This window comes from Ursus arctos, unplaced genomic scaffold, assembly GCF_023065955.2.
Source record: "Ursus arctos isolate Adak ecotype North America unplaced genomic scaffold, UrsArc2.0 scaffold_11, whole genome shotgun sequence".
Lineage (NCBI taxonomy): Eukaryota > Metazoa > Chordata > Mammalia > Carnivora > Ursidae > Ursus > Ursus arctos.
Genome location: NW_026622775.1, coordinates 36,653,769 through 36,670,913, shown reverse-complemented (window position 1 = coordinate 36,670,913; position 17,145 = coordinate 36,653,769). Strand labels below are relative to the sequence as shown.

The 17,145-nt window shown below is 40.3% G+C and overlaps 1 protein-coding gene across 2 annotated transcripts in view; it reads right to left on the bottom strand.

The window, feature by feature from the left end:
* ARHGAP10 (Rho GTPase activating protein 10) overlaps nucleotides 1–17,145 on the bottom strand; it is a 308,230-nt gene that overhangs the window by 204,442 nt on the left and 86,643 nt on the right. For both annotated transcript variants that reach the window (XM_026499449.4, XM_057310112.1), the window contains exon 4: nucleotides 7,019–7,090. In XM_026499449.4, coding sequence (XP_026355234.1) covers nucleotides 7,019–7,090 — 72 coding nt within the window. The remainder of the gene's footprint in view (nucleotides 1–7,018; nucleotides 7,091–17,145) is intronic.

Here is a 17,145-nt window from a genome sequence, read left to right as displayed (position 1 = left end):
CCACACTGAGGGAGGACAGTCAGGCTCCGGAACAGACACTTCTTCCCATTTTCTATTCCAACTTTAATTACAACCTAGCTGCACAACTTAGGGGGGGAAAAATGTAACAACACAGAACCTAACTTCTCTTACTAAAAAGATCAGGGATTTTTTTTTTTTTTTAAATAGCTCATTCTTTGATCCAATCCTAAAGTGCTATGATCTCGTGGTTCACCTACGTGTGACAAAAGTCACACTTTTTTTGAAACAGAAGCACTTTTTCTTTATGCTCTTAATTTACAACTATTAAAAAAAAAGTTTAAGGCATTAATAGATGGTCACTATCTTTTCCGCTTTTTATTACTACACTCTTCATCAGCTATTCTGGTGACTAACAAATAAATAACATAAAACAAACAGATGGCCACCGTTTCAAAATCTCCACTATTTTAAAAAGTTGATATGGTGGAATGCACACTGGGTTAGGTGTGAGAAGACAGGTCCTGGGCCGGGCCACTTTCTACGTGACTGCAGCAGCATAACAACCCTCTCGGGGCAACCACTTCTCAGGTTGAAACAAAACAGGAAGAGAAGTCCTGCCAGTGCTTCACCACGAGAGGACTGCAAAGCGGGATCGGCTAGTAAAAAACATTCGCTGTCCTTGCAGATTCATCTTGACCAGGAATACCGAAAATATTTTTACTCATTTGATTTCATGTGAATCACAGAATGGGACAAAGGAAGCGGTGATGCTAAAATCAGCAGTCAAAACACCCAGCACACTCAGCAGTTGTGGGGTTTGTAAGTTAACACGTGGGTAAAGTTGAGAATGAAAGAAAGCGGGGGTACCGAAGGCTTTGTGAAGAAGGAATTCAGCCAAGAAACAACATTCCGCCCACCAACAGAGTGGAAACGCATTCGTTCACACATGGTATGGCATTATACAAATGCGGTTTTGTTGTTAAACCTGAGGACTTCAATAATTATTTCTTCTTGCATTTGTTCTCAATGCCGTTATAGAATGGTATTGTTTCTTGGTGCTCACATGGCCTTTGTGCTGAAATCATGTGAATTTTAAAAGGGACTATGTTCAAGTAGCATCTGATAAAGAATAGCGTTTTTTCTTCAACACTGCTATACCGGGTAGACATACGTATACGTGTGTTGAGTGAGATATACATATAGAGAGAGACAGAGGGAGACAGAGAGAGAGAGTACCTTATGACAAAAGGTTATATGACAGATCAAATTAAATACAATGAAAATTTCTTTTATAAAACAGCAGTACAAATTCAAGGAAGTCTGAGCCAGGTACAATGAGTGAAGCAAGACAGAACTCACTAAGGAGGGGTGGGGCAATGGAAAACCAGATCAGTCCATATCTATTCTAGAGGGGAAGGCGGCCATATCATGGCTCCAGCAGATTTTTACCATGTGGGAATATAGGCTAGTATATAAACCATGTCCTCTGACTTTTCTGGAACAGCTGAAAAATCCAAAGATTTTTAAATGGTGGCAATAGTTGCTTGGTTTTTTTGTTTTGGGTTTTTTTTCCACATTTCCACATGAGTAAGCCAAGCAAAATTATGTTTACAGATTAGATATGACTCACTGAAAGTCAGTTTATAATCTGTTACAAAACCACCCATGCCCCTCCCCCTCAAAAAAGTAAAGAACAGCTATTGTTTAACCAAATAAGCACACCAAATAAGATGTCTGCTGTATTAATGGTAAAAGAAATTCAGAAACCTAAGAAAAAAAATTTAAGGAATCAGGTCTTTTGAATATGTTAGAAGTAAACATATATATATATGTATATGTATTACATATACTTATATATATATTTTAAGATTTTATCATAAATATTGGGTAAAAAATATTCAGTTAATGGCGTTGATATAATTAGTTAAGAACTTGGAAACGGAGAACCACATCTCATATCAAAATTAATTCCAGATGGATTGAAAGAGTCACAAGTAAAAAATGAAGCCATAAAAAAGAACAGTTTCATCAGATCTCAGAACAGAGGCATACTTTTTGAGCAAAAAAGAAACGGGAGAAGCCATAAGAACTTCTAGATATTAAAAAAAAAAAAAAAAAAAAAAAAAAAAAAAACACCCCACAATAAACAAGCTGAAAGGCCAGCAACAAAGCAGGGAGAAGAGGCAATTAATATATAAGAAAGAAGCAAATATTCTTAATGCATAAAACATTCTTAAGATTTAAGCAATTTTTTGTTAAAATCACATATTAATATTTCCATTGAAAAATGAATAAGGAACATATAAAGAACTCACAAAAGCTTGTGAATTGTCCACACTTCTTTAGGGTACTAGAATTTTTTTGTTTTGTTTTAGATGAAGGGGGGGCAGTTTTTAAAATTCCCGGATGATCTTTTTAAAACGTTTTGGTTATTTTACAAATTTCCTAGGATGAGAAAATGAAAAGGCTTATTTTACAACTATAAACATTAAATAACAGGCATGACTAGTCTGGAGAACTAGATACTTTCTTAGAGATTCCAACGCTTCCTCCCTTAAATAAGCGGATGGGAGGAATACCATACATTCAAGAAACGAGATTCATCCACAGGTAATATACTCAGCAGGATACCTTCCCAAATGCAACCCTGCTATTCAAGCCAACCAGAGTTTTACCAGCCCTATTCTCCTCCTCTGGTCTACCGACCTCCTACACATCCTAGTGAAATGCCACCTCTTCCAGGAAGCACCCCACCACCACCACTCAGGAGTGTAAAAACAGCACCCTCCCTTAACTCCTGCACTAAGTGTCACCTATCCCACATGACACTTTATTTGCCTGATCCAACTCCACTGTCCCCCTTTCTGTAAAGTCCCGTCAGCCTATCCAAAGAAATGAGAATTCAGCTTTTCTCCCCACAGAATCTAGCAACTGACTCCACACCCAGGAGACATCCATCAGAGGACAAGAGAAGGAGGAAGCCTGGCTGCAGAGGTACCAACAACGACAAAGTTGAAGGGCACCCTGGGGTCCCGTGCAGTCGCTCCAGAGTCCCCTACCCATCGCCTTAGCACTACTTGGCCAGAAGGGTCCCAAGCCACAGCACCGTGGCATGTTATCTCTGAAGCTCGCATGCAGAGAGTGGACAAAAACCTGACCGATTCTTGTCTGGCAAGAGGATGCAGCACAAGCCATAAATGGGATAATAAAATAAATTGCAACTATGTATACCAGGCCCTACTCTAGACACCGGAAATAGACGATCACGTTCATGTCAACCTCACAAAAACCTTCTGAGGCAGGGGTCATTCGTCTCATTTTAAAGATCAGGAAATTGACAGCTAGAGGTTGTAAGTAACTTGCCCTGAATCACACAGCTAGCTAAAAGGGGGCAGAAATGGGATTCAAACAAGAAGGAATCAGGTCTTCCTGAGAGACTTGCCTGGTACTCCAAAGGTCATAGGGCATGTTCCAGAGCACCTATGCCTTCCCCAATTATAGCACTTTTTGGTGTGTTTTTATTGCTTTTTTATTTGACATCTCCCCTCCAGAGTTGTTGATTTCTTGAAGGTTTTAATTCACAGTTGTACCCCAGGGCCTCTTGTCCTATGACAGGCACTGGGAAGTGTTTTATAACTAAAATGAAAGAAATGTAATGAAATATAAATCAACATTTTTTCTGCTTTATCATACATAATTTGAGAAATTACTTAGATTTGCTTTTTACCCATATTTTGCAGTCTTTACAGAATCTTGGGAAATCAACTTTTATCAAATATTTAGTCATTAGATAAAGTTTTAGAATTATATAAAAGACATTCGGTGTGAGGATCAGTGAATGGCTGAGGAAATTAGAATATATGAAATGAACATCCTTTTCAACCCTTCGGGTTAAATTTTTTATTCCATGGAATAAAATGGTAATTGACTCTTTCCAAACAAGCATTTGAATAGGCTCTATTATCAATATAGTTTAATTGCATCTCTTGGATATTTGCATGCTGCCCCTTGCTTGAAGCCACGTTCTCATTACTGGATTGTTCAAATATCTAAAAGAGCAATTTTAAATTCTCCCACTGTAAGTCTAAGCAAGCTGGGATATTTCTTGGAGATTTTACACAACCAACTAGGCTCCTATGTTGTCCAGTACCTGTACTAGTCTCCTGGGGCTACTTTGACATTTAATGGGCAGTGGCTATGGATAAAGGGTTATGCAGATGCTGGGAAGAAGTGACAAGCCCTAGGGAAGGGGAAAGAGCTGCAGAGGAAGTAGAAGCTGAGCCAGGCCCTGAAGGGAATGCTGACTAGTCACCTCATGTGACACAGCACAGAAGGACCGGTGTCCTGCAACGGGAAATGGAATTCTTCCAACAAACAGGAGAAGCTGGTAAGCATGGAAGAAAATCAGCAGAACCTCTAAGAACAGAGGAATAAGCCCAAACCAAACAGATAGGACAGAAGGAGAACAAATCCAAAGAGAAGCAAACTGTAGAAAAGAATACCTTGGGGCTTTTAAAAAATCCAACTTGCAAAAACCACCCAGCAGTTTGGATCACATGAAAACCACAATTTAAACACATCACTGGGATTCTAGAAACTGGAGAAAACAAGACTAAAAGAAACGAAAAGAGCTCTAGTTGAAAAGGCAGACAGCAGGACACACCAGGTGGGGAAGAAGAGAAAGAGAAGATGAACATTCTGACAAGGATATTTTAAGCATTCTGCTCTGGTCAACTTTTAAAGGCTTTTTTAGTTTTATTCCCCCACATAAAAACAGCTTTATTCTGTTTAAAAAAAAAAAAAAAAAAGACCTTTAACCTAAGAGAATAAAGTTATTTTTTAAGTATCCCAATTAACCAGTGAAACAATAATACATTTGTCAAAACACGATTAAATATTTAGGAAACAGAGATGTAGAAAATCAAGTAACCAGATCAAACCCTCCCCAGGTTCTTCTAGAATCATCAGAATAGGTTATTTACCAGATACCTTATATATTGAGACAGAGTAGGAGGCTAGCAGAAAATAAGGAAAGCACTGCCTTTTCTCTGACACACTGAACAATCTAATGAAAGAGACAGGTGTTTATGTCGCACTATATCACCTAGAAAATCACCTTTCTCTACTCTTCATTATAACATACAAAACTGTCAGCAAAAAAAAGGCTTCTCCCTGTGACCCACAAGGACCGGCCTCCTTGAAACCTATCAATGATATGACAGCCAATACACATTCTGTAGAGAACAAGAACATGGGATAAATCCTTCGTAAACTTAAAGCCAGGAGAACAATGAAGGAATTAAAAAAAAATTGAGACTTCAGGATGGAATTTGGCCACTAAACTCAAGGCATAGACTAAAACTACCAAAATCACTTCTTCTTTTAATATGGCATCTATCCTGCAAGGTGCTTATAGGATATACTCTGAGCAAGTACAACATCAGAAATGGGGAAAGTTTCAGAGGGAGGAGTTGTCCATAGGAAATTCAAGGTCAGAAATTTATAAAATTCCAGTAGGGAGCTGCCTGGATGGCTCAGCTGGTAGAGCATGGTCTCGGAGGGTCATGAGTTCAAGCCCCACGTTGGGCATGGAGCCTACTTAAAAAACAAACAAACAGTAGGGTGGATGGCAAATACAAAGAAAATATATTAATTAAGGCATACTCATTTTCCATTTCCATAATATATCCTCATTCACCACCACCCTCTACCAATTAAAATAAGAAAAATAAGAAATGGACACTGTTTGCACTCCATACCTGCCAATGAGGGTAAAAAAAAGAAAGAACCAAGATGTTCAAGCTTTGAAACAGATTCATAAACTACAGAGTAGAGCAGTCAGATTCCCAGATCTCTCATTTTACAGATATGGAACTAAAACCATTTACTTGCCCAAGGTCACAGGTGCGCAAGCAGACCTCCAGTGAATTGCTGCAAAGCCAGAAGACACAGTCAGCCTCATGCAGCTCAGCAAACAATTCCAGAAAGAGGACCTGGAGGGTACCCCCTCGAACCTCTCTCAAAACATAGCCCTTCATTAAAAATGGGAAAATACTATGCCAAAAGGAAATGTCTAATATTTTAACAAGTCACTTGAAGGAGAACTCATTCTATAAATAGCAACTAAAAGGCTGGCACTCTTTGGGCCCAACTGTATAGCTATAGCCCTTGAAGCCAAAATGTTTATTTGTACAGAAGGATTTTAATATTTTGTTTAGGAAGATAAGGGGGGAAAAGCATCACATCCCCAAGCCATGGAGGAGAGGAAAATACAAATATGAAAACTCTCTTCTCTACCTAAAGTTGGTGGTGTTCTCTTCTGGGCCAAGCCAAAAACAGTCAACACACAAATGTTACTTTTTGTCCCTCAAGTGAATACATAAGATTCAGGAAAGGTTGGTGGAAATTATTTCTCTCGGATAATTTCAAAGCTCCGTTCACAACCTTTAGAAGTTTTTAAATATATCCCAGGCTCCCTGGGGTCAAGTCACCATATTATTCCCAGGAATCCTGGCGAACTCCCAGAGCCTTGAGTGCATCTCTGAACCCCCGACACCTCACAATACTGGCAAACAGAAAGCTCAATAAATTTGTGTTCAATTGAAGGAAATCACGTCCCGACAACCCAATATTCTCTTCCGAGCTTCAACGGCATCATGGTGTAGCAGCGTTCCTAATGGTTCCTCATCTTAACCGCTCACAGACTGCTACACGCCTCCCTGAAACGGAGGCAAACGCGGACGTAACTGCGCTCCCTACAGAGCTAGGACGCTTCTGCGCCGCGTCAACGTGCGGTTTGGTTAAGCATGTTTTCAAAACTCGATATGGGAAGGTGTCGCCAGAGATGACTAGAGGTTTTACGATCGTGCCCAGGTGTTTTTGTTTTGTTTACAATTTCATATCGCCCAAAGGGGAAAAAGCGCACTGAGAACATGAAACAACAGATGGTTTACTCCAGCATCTCCTTGAAAGCTGCCAAATGTAGATAAAGCGCACGCGGACGCAGCAGCGGCACCGCCATCTTGCGTTTACAAGTGCACTCCAATGAGACACAAACCTTCACGGCTCCAAGTTGTTCTTTTCTGAATTTTTCCAAGGGCTTAATCAGGGTTTCAGTTACACTTAATGCCTAGAGAACAAGAATGATAACAAAAGAACACAGCGTTAGGTTCCCCAAAAGGAAAAAAAAAAAAAAGTATTTCATTTCCCTCTTCCACCCCACCCAGAAATAAAATGAACAACATATTTTAACTACCTTATCTCGCCCTGCCAATGCAACCATTAAATCACTTCTAAATTTATTAACACGCTAGATCTCCATAAATATTTTCAGGGAAGAGGAGGTGGGGCAAAGTGCCAAGGAAATGTGCAACACAGCCCCAACACAGCTCTTTCTTCAGGGACATAGCAAGAGGGTTGTCTTTAAACAACAAAGGGGTCTATCACATTCATTAACAGAACACTTCTGTTTGAGATATTTTTTCCCTCCCCCTCCTCAGAAATTTACAAGTCAATTACATTCCTTTATTAGTTATCAGACTACATTATGTAAAGGGCTAGTTTGTGGCTACAAGTTTAAACACACTCAGTCTTACTGAAAATTCCTCCTGAGGATTTAAGGTGTATCAGCAAAGCAGAGTCACTGGAGCTCACAACAAAGTAAATATTGGGCGTGCTGGCAAACAGTTACAGAAGGGGAAGGTCAACCTGATAGGAGCCACACACACACATCCAACCACAACCGCACTCATTCTTATATTGACTGGTTTTCATTGTAAGACAGAATATACAACAAACAATTCTGAAAATACAAACAAAAGGGAACAATTACCCAAGGAAAACGCATTTGACGATATGCAAGTGGGTAGTGGTTTTCTCACCATGTATTTCCAAGGAGATCACAAATATCCAAGATAGAAAAGGAAAGCTTAAAATACTTTACAACAATGTGCCATTCCTTTTTTTACTTAAAAAAAAAAAAAAAAAAAGCCCCTAGAAATCCAAGCTTTAAATTACAGAAAGAATAAGTGACTTAGAAAAGGAAAGGATTCTGGGGTGCCTGGGTGGCTCAAGTTAAGCATCTGCCTTTGGCTCAGGTCATGATCTCAGGGTCCTAAGACTGAGCCTCACATTGGGCTCCCTGCTCAGTGGGAAATCTGCTTCTCTCTCTCCCTCTGCCCCTCATTCCCCTCGTGCTCTCTTGTTCTCTCTCAAATAAATAAATCTTCAAAAACTTTTTCTAAAAAAAAGGGGGGGGGGGAGGAAAGGATTCTGAATATAACCAAAGGCTCCTTTGCAATGTTCCATTAAGTAAGGATTTCTCCCAAAGAGACCATTCATACTGTGAGATAGGGAATCCTCAAAAAAGTGACTATGCCACCCTGAGATGCTCAGAAGTTGAACTCTCTTCCTTGGGCCAGAAACTAGGTTCTACTCACACCCACCCTGACAATTTCTCACTTAGGTATCAAGGAGCTGGGGCAACAGGGAACTAAAAGAATTAAGAGCAACAACTAGCCAAGGGAAAGGGATCCTTTTCAAAACACGTTAATTTTATACTCTCTACATGGTTGACCATGTGACCTACAACAATGGCAAACCAGAAAATCCTTTGTGCTAAAGAATACAGCAGGGACAAAGCACACGCCAGGAATCCCAACCACCCAGAGCAATATGGAACACCTCGAGCAGATAGGAGAGGGTCTGCCATATATTTTTAGTGACCCAACTCACAGACAACATCTCAAAATAATTTAAGGCACACTTCTATGAGCACCAGTGTTGCTTCCTAGCTTCCACATCGTGTTCCTGCATAAACCTACATATAAACACACACACACACACACACACACACACACACACACACACATATATATATGTATATATACATACACACACACACATCCTCCATGGTGGCTGGCCCACTCCAGAAAGAACTCAGACCCGCATCACATGCTGGGAACACAGGGGCTGGGAACTGCTCAAGTTCATAGAAGATAAGAGCATTCAAAATCATGTAAGTATGAGCCCAAAAATACCAGACGGGGACGTCCCCATTCCAAGCAGCCATCGCAATAAACCTGTATTTCATGAAACAAGTACTTGCTGAGCATTCAGCCCCAGGTGCTGGAGACACGACGACAAACAAAATTCGCACAGTCCCTGCCCTCCAAGAACTTACTGTCTAGCACGGGAGACACAAGAAGCACACATGAACACCTAAGTAGATGTGTAACTGCAAATTCTAGTAACCCCTTCATATGGAGAAAAGTAGGGCTAAGGTGAGGAATTTATTAAAGGATTTGTAAGGAAAAAACAACTCAGGAGAGCTCTATCAAAGAAAAGACAATCAAGCTCAGATCTGAAAAATGAGAAGGAATTATGGATGCAGAGAGTAAGGGAAATGGTTTCCAGCCTGAAGCCATCAGAGGCAAAAAGGCTTAAGGTGAGGAATTTGTGTATTACAGTAAATAGCAAAAGGCCAGTGTGGCTGGGGGCATAAAGAACAAAGAAGTGGATGGAAAGAGAAAAGCTAAGGCAAGGGACCAGAACATTCAGGATCCTATGAGCCCAGGGAAAGAGTTCTTTTATTCGGGGCATGATGAAAGCCACTGGAAGGTGTTAAGCAGGGCACTAATACAATGATTATTTAGATCTTTTAAAGATTACTCTGGCTTCTCTGAGAAAAAGAGATTAGAGGTGAGGAAAACTGGAAGGAGAAAGACTTGCTAGGAGGCAGCTAGAATGGAACATGCAAGAAAGGATGGGGGTTGAAATAAGGTCGTGACCATAAAAATTGAGAGGAGACCGTTTTCAGAGATATTTGCAGGTAGAATCAAAGTAGCTGGTGATAGACAGAATGTGGAAAAGGGAGGCATTTCCAGGATCACCCCCAGATTTCTGCAATGAGCAACTGTATAAGCAAGAATACTATTTACTGAAACAGGAAAATTTTGAGGAAAAGCAGCTGGAAGCAAGCACTAAGGGATTATGTTAAATCTGAGATTCTAGGAGACACCCCAAGGTAATAAAACATCTAAATGCCCATGTGAAGAACCCAGAAAAGATGGTTCAAAATCTCGAATGTGGGAGGAGATGAGATGCTGCCCACACATGGGTGTTGCCCTGCCACGGAAGTAGGGTTCCTTCCCTCCCTTGTAACAGGAAGTAAGAAGTACACAAGTATCAATACAAACGAGCATGCAGATTTCATGAAGAGAGGCTGGGGGACCGGCTACCTGATGGTTCTTTCTTCCATGAAGTACAAGGCAAGGTCACTTATAAGAGAGTTTGGGCAAGAAAAAGTTTGAAAGGAGAGGAGAATGAAGGGAAGAATCATCACAAACAGTGAGCAGGGCACTTCCTAGAGAAACATGAACATTCCTAGGCAGGCCTGCAGGCCGCTTACGATAAGTGAACAGGAGTTTGTGAAGACACCCATCTGGCCCGTGGTGAGATTTTTCTCTAGTGACGTAGGAAGTAGGTGAGCAGTGAGGTTCATCCCGGGTAAGAGCATTTCCAGGAGATGTAACCGTATCAGCATCACACCACACAGGCAAGCTGCCCGGAGGAGGAAGCTGAGTGGGTAGAGAAGACTTCCGGAAGGGGATAAAACAGACCTGAGCCCGAAGCAGGGCATCGGAGTTCTTCAGGCAAAGAATAAGAGTAAAGAGGAGGGGGAAACAGCAATCTCAGGGTACAGAACCACAAGCAATTCTGTTGTCGCTAACGCAGCTGAAACAGCCAAAAATAAGCAGAGGAGGCTGAAGAGATCCAATGGGTTCCATCAGCCACCAGAGTGGGACATAGGAAATGCCCTATAAACGCTAGATACAGGCATTAGTAACACGCACGTATGAAGGCCTTTTATTTTTTTAAAGATTTTATTTATTTATTTGACAGAGAGAGAGACAGCCAGCGAGAGAGGGAACACAAGCAGGGGGAGTCGGGGAGGAAGAAGCAGGCTCTCAGCGGAGGAGCCTGATGCAGGGCTCAATCCCAGGACACACCCTGAGCTGAAGGCAGACACTTAATGACTGAGCCACCCAAACGCCCCTGAAGGCCTTTTAAAATTCGAGCCCTAAAACTCCAGACTGTGGAGTAAACATTGTCCTTTACAAAAGAACCAGGCCACAAAGATTACACATGAGCACTTTCAGGTCATTAAGTGTGTCCTTCACTTGGAGAATTTGATGCAATATCTTTCTGACCCCCAAGGTCTAACACTAGTGTAGGACAAGAATACGAGGGATTCCTGCCTGTTTGCAGGTTAACAAGGAAATTTCCAGAACAAGGAAAGGAGTTCTGACACCACCACACCCGATTTTTTCATAAAATTTTTTTAAGATTTTTTTTATTTAAAAAATATCATTTTTTTCTTTTAAAAATCTGGTTATGTAACTTCTGAACTGAACCTTAAGCATTCTATTCAAGAACTAAATAACAGCGGCGACTAAATGCTTCAGTAAGGCAATGTTGGTTGAGCAATGAGGACTGTTTTCTTCTTTTTCTCAAAATAGACTGGAGACTCCATGGAATCTCTCAGTTCCTTTTATAAATTTCACAGAAGTATTATATAATATTTGTTAGTAATGAGTGTTACTAAAATGTTCTAACGCCAAAACATGATTCTTCCCCAGTGAAAAATGAATACCAAATCAAGGACTGCCCCTAAAACCCTAAAGGAAATTTCTGGTGATAACAGTACCCCAATTTGAAAGAGACAGTTGAAATAATATGGGCAAAAGCTTTCAAGTATTAGTACGTTAGAAATCAATCAGGTAGCTTAAAGAGAAAAAGAAAAAGCAAATATAGACTGTGATTTTAGAATCCACATGTAAGATTATATAACCATATATTTCCCCAAACACTTCAACAAGCCACAAAGAGAAGTCATAAAAAGCCTTGACTAATGAGGCTTGGAAAGGGTTTCGGATAGTCTTGCTTAGAGACAGAATGCATCTACGTGAACCTAAAACATGTTCATTTACCAGTTGCTTTCACCTCAGGGCAACAGTCAGACAACTTTTTCTATAAAAGGCTGGGCTGCAACTACTCAGCTCTGCCATTTGCACAAACGCAGCTGTAAACAGTATATCAGTGAATGAGCACAGCTAGATTCCAGCAAAATTGTATTTACAAACACAGGAGGCGAGGTGGGCTTGGGCCACAGCTGGCTGAACCCTGCCTGAGAGAATTACCTCAAGTATCATGGCCAATGATGTTCTACTTACTCTTAATCGATTGTATATATATTTTTTAAATATACATTTACCATATTTACAGGGGACCAAAATTTGGAAGGAAAGATTGAATGTTGGATGAGAGAATCCCAGCTCAAGCAGCTGTCCAGCTGAAAAGAGGGATTCAAAAGTGATGCTGTAGAATTTGGCTGGGATAAGCAATCCAGCGGGTTTCAACACTGAAAGGCAACTGTTCGAGTGTAAAACTATCTTGACAACAATTTATGTGAATTTAGTAGCAGGCTTTAAATAAGGGCTTTAGTCCCTAAAAATGAGTTAACTGAAAGTTCAGCATGAGTCAAAGGAGTCATAAGTTGCCCTAAAAAAGAATGAACACATACACTGGCTGTGTTCAAACCAGACAAGGCAATCATTCAACTGTGTCCCAGAAGATCAGAACCTATCTCGATAGTATGGGTACTGCGCTTTAAGAGAGACATTTTCTAACTGGAGCGAAGCAGGAATGTGCCCAGAATACTAAAACAGTTTAGGGGGAATAAGAAAACCAGAGGTGTTCTATGGAATTGGGGAGGAAGAGAATATTCAGAGGGAACATGAAAGCTCTCCATAAATATTAAAATAGATGCTGGAAGAGAGAAGAAAAAATCATTAGAGAAGACAAAACCAGATCTAATGGGGAGAAGCTATAGCACAGATTTTGGGTTCGCTATCGAGAGGAGCTCAGGAAGACCTTCATGGAGCAGGCAAAGTATGACCTCTAGCTCTTTTCACATCAACAAGTACAATCTAGATGGCTGATATCCACGGACACTCTACCACAGAGGCCTGTGCTGAGGGACAGCTGGCCTGGGAGACCTCTGGGGTCTTATCCAGCGCGAGGATTCTGCGTGAGTTGGAAGAAACAGAAATACAAGTTACATTTCAATGTTGAATGGTCAATCCCAGAATCCATTAAAACTTCACAATTCAAAATAAAAGAACAAGATTATTTTATAACAGCCTGGGGGATTAATAGTTTTCCAACTCGTCAAGTCTGAAATCCCTTTTATTAAGTTTGTGGAGGTGAGAACGTACATGTCTAAAAAGAAAAGAGAAGGTAGGGTGGTCTCTCTGCCTGTCTCCACGGCTCAAGCAGTCGCTGGGAAATCTGTTGACAACGGACAGCGGACAATCAGACTCTACTTTGGAGAGGAGCCTCTGCTGCTGCTTTAAGTTTCCCCATTTGAGGATCGAAGACTAAGTTGTGATATTCTAAATCTAAAGAAAATGGGGCTGGGGGCTAGAAACCCGTATTCAGTAAAAAGGCAAAACTACATCCTGGGAGATCTTCAATAACAACTATTTCAAGTCTCAGTCCAGATAAAACAGCGAATAAGTCCATGTAAGTACTAAACCATGCCTTTCTAAGCACTCAGTAATAACAAGGATAGACTGAGTCTAATGAAACAGAAGGAATTATGTCTGTTCCCCATGGCCCTTGTTATTTTAAGCCTGGATTCCAAGTGTTCTTGACCCCAGAGGAATGCATAATCTGAGAGCAAAGGAGAATTTCCACTATTTTCTCCCATGACCTTCTAGATACTTCCCATTTCATTAGACTAAAGGGAAAACTCTACTTTCCAACTCCAACATCAAGAATAAAAGCAAAGAAACCATGCATCAAAGACATGTTTCTTACTTTTTTCTTGAAACAGAACCTCAAGAAAGGGTGCCAAGGAACTATTATATATATCTGAACATTAGAAGTATTTTTCCCAACATTGTCTCTCAGAAAAAAAGGGGGGGGGGGACTTAACCATACATAAGAATTCTTACAGTTCCCTTAAGGAGTAGGCTTTCCATCATTTTGACCAACAAAGAACCATTTGAGGAATCTTAGCCTGAAAGGGCCCCAATCCCACCTACTTTCAGATGCTACAGATCATAAAGAACTCTGGGTTACAAAAACAAGAGGAAGCTAAGAAATTTAAGAGATGTAGTTATTCTGGAGAAAACCTCAAATTACAAGTGTTTGGTGCTTTTGTAAAGATCACTTTAAAAGAAACGAGGTGAGTGATTGAGTCATGAAAATACATCTGTATTATAAAATCTGTAAAAGAGACTGTCCAAATGTGCTGCAAATGAGTACCTGTAGCTTAAGATAAATGTCCAATGAAAGCATCAGAAAGAGATTTTGAAAGGCGACATATCTCAAAGAACTCAGACAAATGTGGCCATGAAATACTCTGGAGAGCCGTGCTGAAAAATTCAGAGTATGTCAGTGATAAACACACTAACATAAAAGGGGTCAAGACTTGGAATAACTTTTTTTATGAAATAAGTGGGGGGGAAATTCTAAAGTATACATCAATAATTTGATTTTACACAATAAAACTCTTAGATACAGGGGCGCTTGGGTGGCTCAGTTGGTTAAGCATCTGCCTTCAGCTCAGGTCATGATTCCAGGGTCCTGGGATCGAGTCCCACGTCTGGCTCCCTACTCCTCCCTCTGCCGACCCCCACCCCCCCACCTGCTCATGCTCTCGCTCTCTCTCTGACAAATAAATAAAATCTTTTCGAAAAATTTGATTTTAAAATATAGCCACATATTTAATCGCTACATGAAGGTAGTCACGTGATTATCTAGTAGACATGCATATGCATACCTACAAGTGTGTCCATTCAAGCCATCCCAACACATTTTTGTTTAATCTTCTCATAAGAGAATAGTATTGCATACAATCAGGCATAAACATTACAGGTAGTGCGTATCTGCCCTTTGTGATACACAACACTTAAAACACCTTCCTATGTTTGAGAATTCTCCTACCAAATGAGGCACAGCCCACCTTCCACTATAAAAGCTGGAAATGAGAGACACTGGTTATCCCCAGCCACCTTGTAGTGAGGCCGAGAGACCTGGCCAGAGTTCCACTAATGAGATGTTCCCATCCCAGACTTGGATTTGAAAGCTAGTACCTCAAGGAACGAGTGACCAGAGATTCTGGTGGGTGGTAGCGCGTTTCCAGAAGGAGCAGTTACACAACCACCAGCAGGGGCAGCAGTGCTGCTGGGCATGCTGTGTTGTGTACACGCTGCAGCAAGGCTGCTGACTGTCTTCTCCAAGACCAGCTCTGCGAGTGCAACTCTGGGCATCATTCCTGGTTCCCAGAACCAAAGAAAGATACTGCAAGCTACCAAGTATTCTTTCTTTTTTTTTTTTTTTTTTTAAGATTTTATTTATTTATTCATGAGAGACACAGAGAGGCAGAGGGAGAAGCAGGCTCCCCCACGGAGCAAGGAGCCTGATGCAGGACTCGATCCCAGGACCCTGGGATCATGACCTGAACTAAAGGCAGACACTTAACCAACTGAGCCACCCAGGCACCCTACCAAGTATTCTTTAAATAAATTCCCTTTCTGTTCAGAAGACTTAGACCTTGCAACTGAGAATCTAGACTAACACAGCATTTACACTGTTTTTAAACTGCAGAACTTTGAACATTCTTGTCAAAATGCAATACTACCCATCTCAATTCTTAAATTTTTGCCCCCGATTAAACCAGACCACTTTTGATGAATTAGATTATTCCCCATTCACACTCATCCTTTGCGATTTCTCTTTTTCTCCACCTAGCCAGTCTCTCCTTGGACTGGGCCTTCTCCCAACAACCTAGACTTGGGTCCTAATAGGAAAACTAAAATGCACAACAAAGCCCTCCCATTTTTTTAATAGCTAAAATAATAAGAGAAAGAAGTCAAAAGACTCTGATACTGAGAAGAAATGCCAACATTTAATTGGTCATGCTAACAGAACTCTGCCACAGTGACAAGTAAGAGGCCAACATTCTCTCATTTGGGCTTGGTCCTAACCAGTTTTGGTTTTAGACCAGAGAAAAAACAATTCTCTTTTGTTACCTGAATATTATCAACTTTAAAAAAGGAATAATGTTTGCTCTACCTTCTTAACACAGTTAAATTAAAAAAAGGGCGGGGGGGGGGGAGGGAATGCCACACTAGAAGCAATTTTAACTTCCAAATAAATCCCTGGATGTTATTTTATTTGTGAGCACAGCTCAAGCTAAGTTAATCCTTCTGGTGGAAAAAATTAATGTAAAAGCAAAATTAAATTTTAGAGCAGTGATAGCTCCAACTTACCAGCTCAAAACTGGTGAGAATCTGAACAACCCATATGCAAAGTTCTAACTGGGACATACATACAGAGGTGCTGTAAATTAATTCTATAGAGTTTAAACCTGAAAATTAAGAGCCAATTAATATGAAATAGTTTCTTGAATGTCTGATTCTTTTAGGCCACAGCAGTCCCATTTAACAGGCTAGAAATTATAATTAGTAAAATACACATGCTAATTTCACCAGATCAGTCAGCATACTTTTGCTTTCCTCTGAAAGTCCAAGAATAAAAAGTTCCCAATGAGAGTTTCTGTCAACTTTCAATCCTAAACTCTGAAAAGAGCCTAATAAAACCAGAGGACTTGAGCTGACAGTTTCTTCTCTCTGGCTTAATTCCCTGAATATTTGGCCATAATCTGGCTCTCAAAAAAAAAAAAAAAGTTAAGCCACTGAATCACAAAAGTTTAAGCTTCCCTTCATGTCTCTTTTCTACAAATACCTTAGTGTTTTTTTAAGGAAAAAAAAAAAAAAGGAAGCTTGCATCAATTCTGAAGGCCACTTGTTAAAGGTAGCAATTTTACTCCAATTATTTAAATCAAATAGACTCTACCAGTAAAGATTTTTTTATTATTATTCTTAGGAAAAACTGAGACTCTTCAAACAAAGATTGGGTATATTAGGGATAAGTTAACCTAATAAGGACATTAAATAAAAGATTTAACCTTGATCTTCTTTCCCTCTGTGCATAAGGGACAATAAGGACCTAGATTCTTTTTTTTTTTTTTTTTAAATGACTACCCAGGCAGAACATTATGAGAAGAAATAAAACCCTGCAAAAGGGAGGGAAAGAGGAGCCTCACAGAACGCT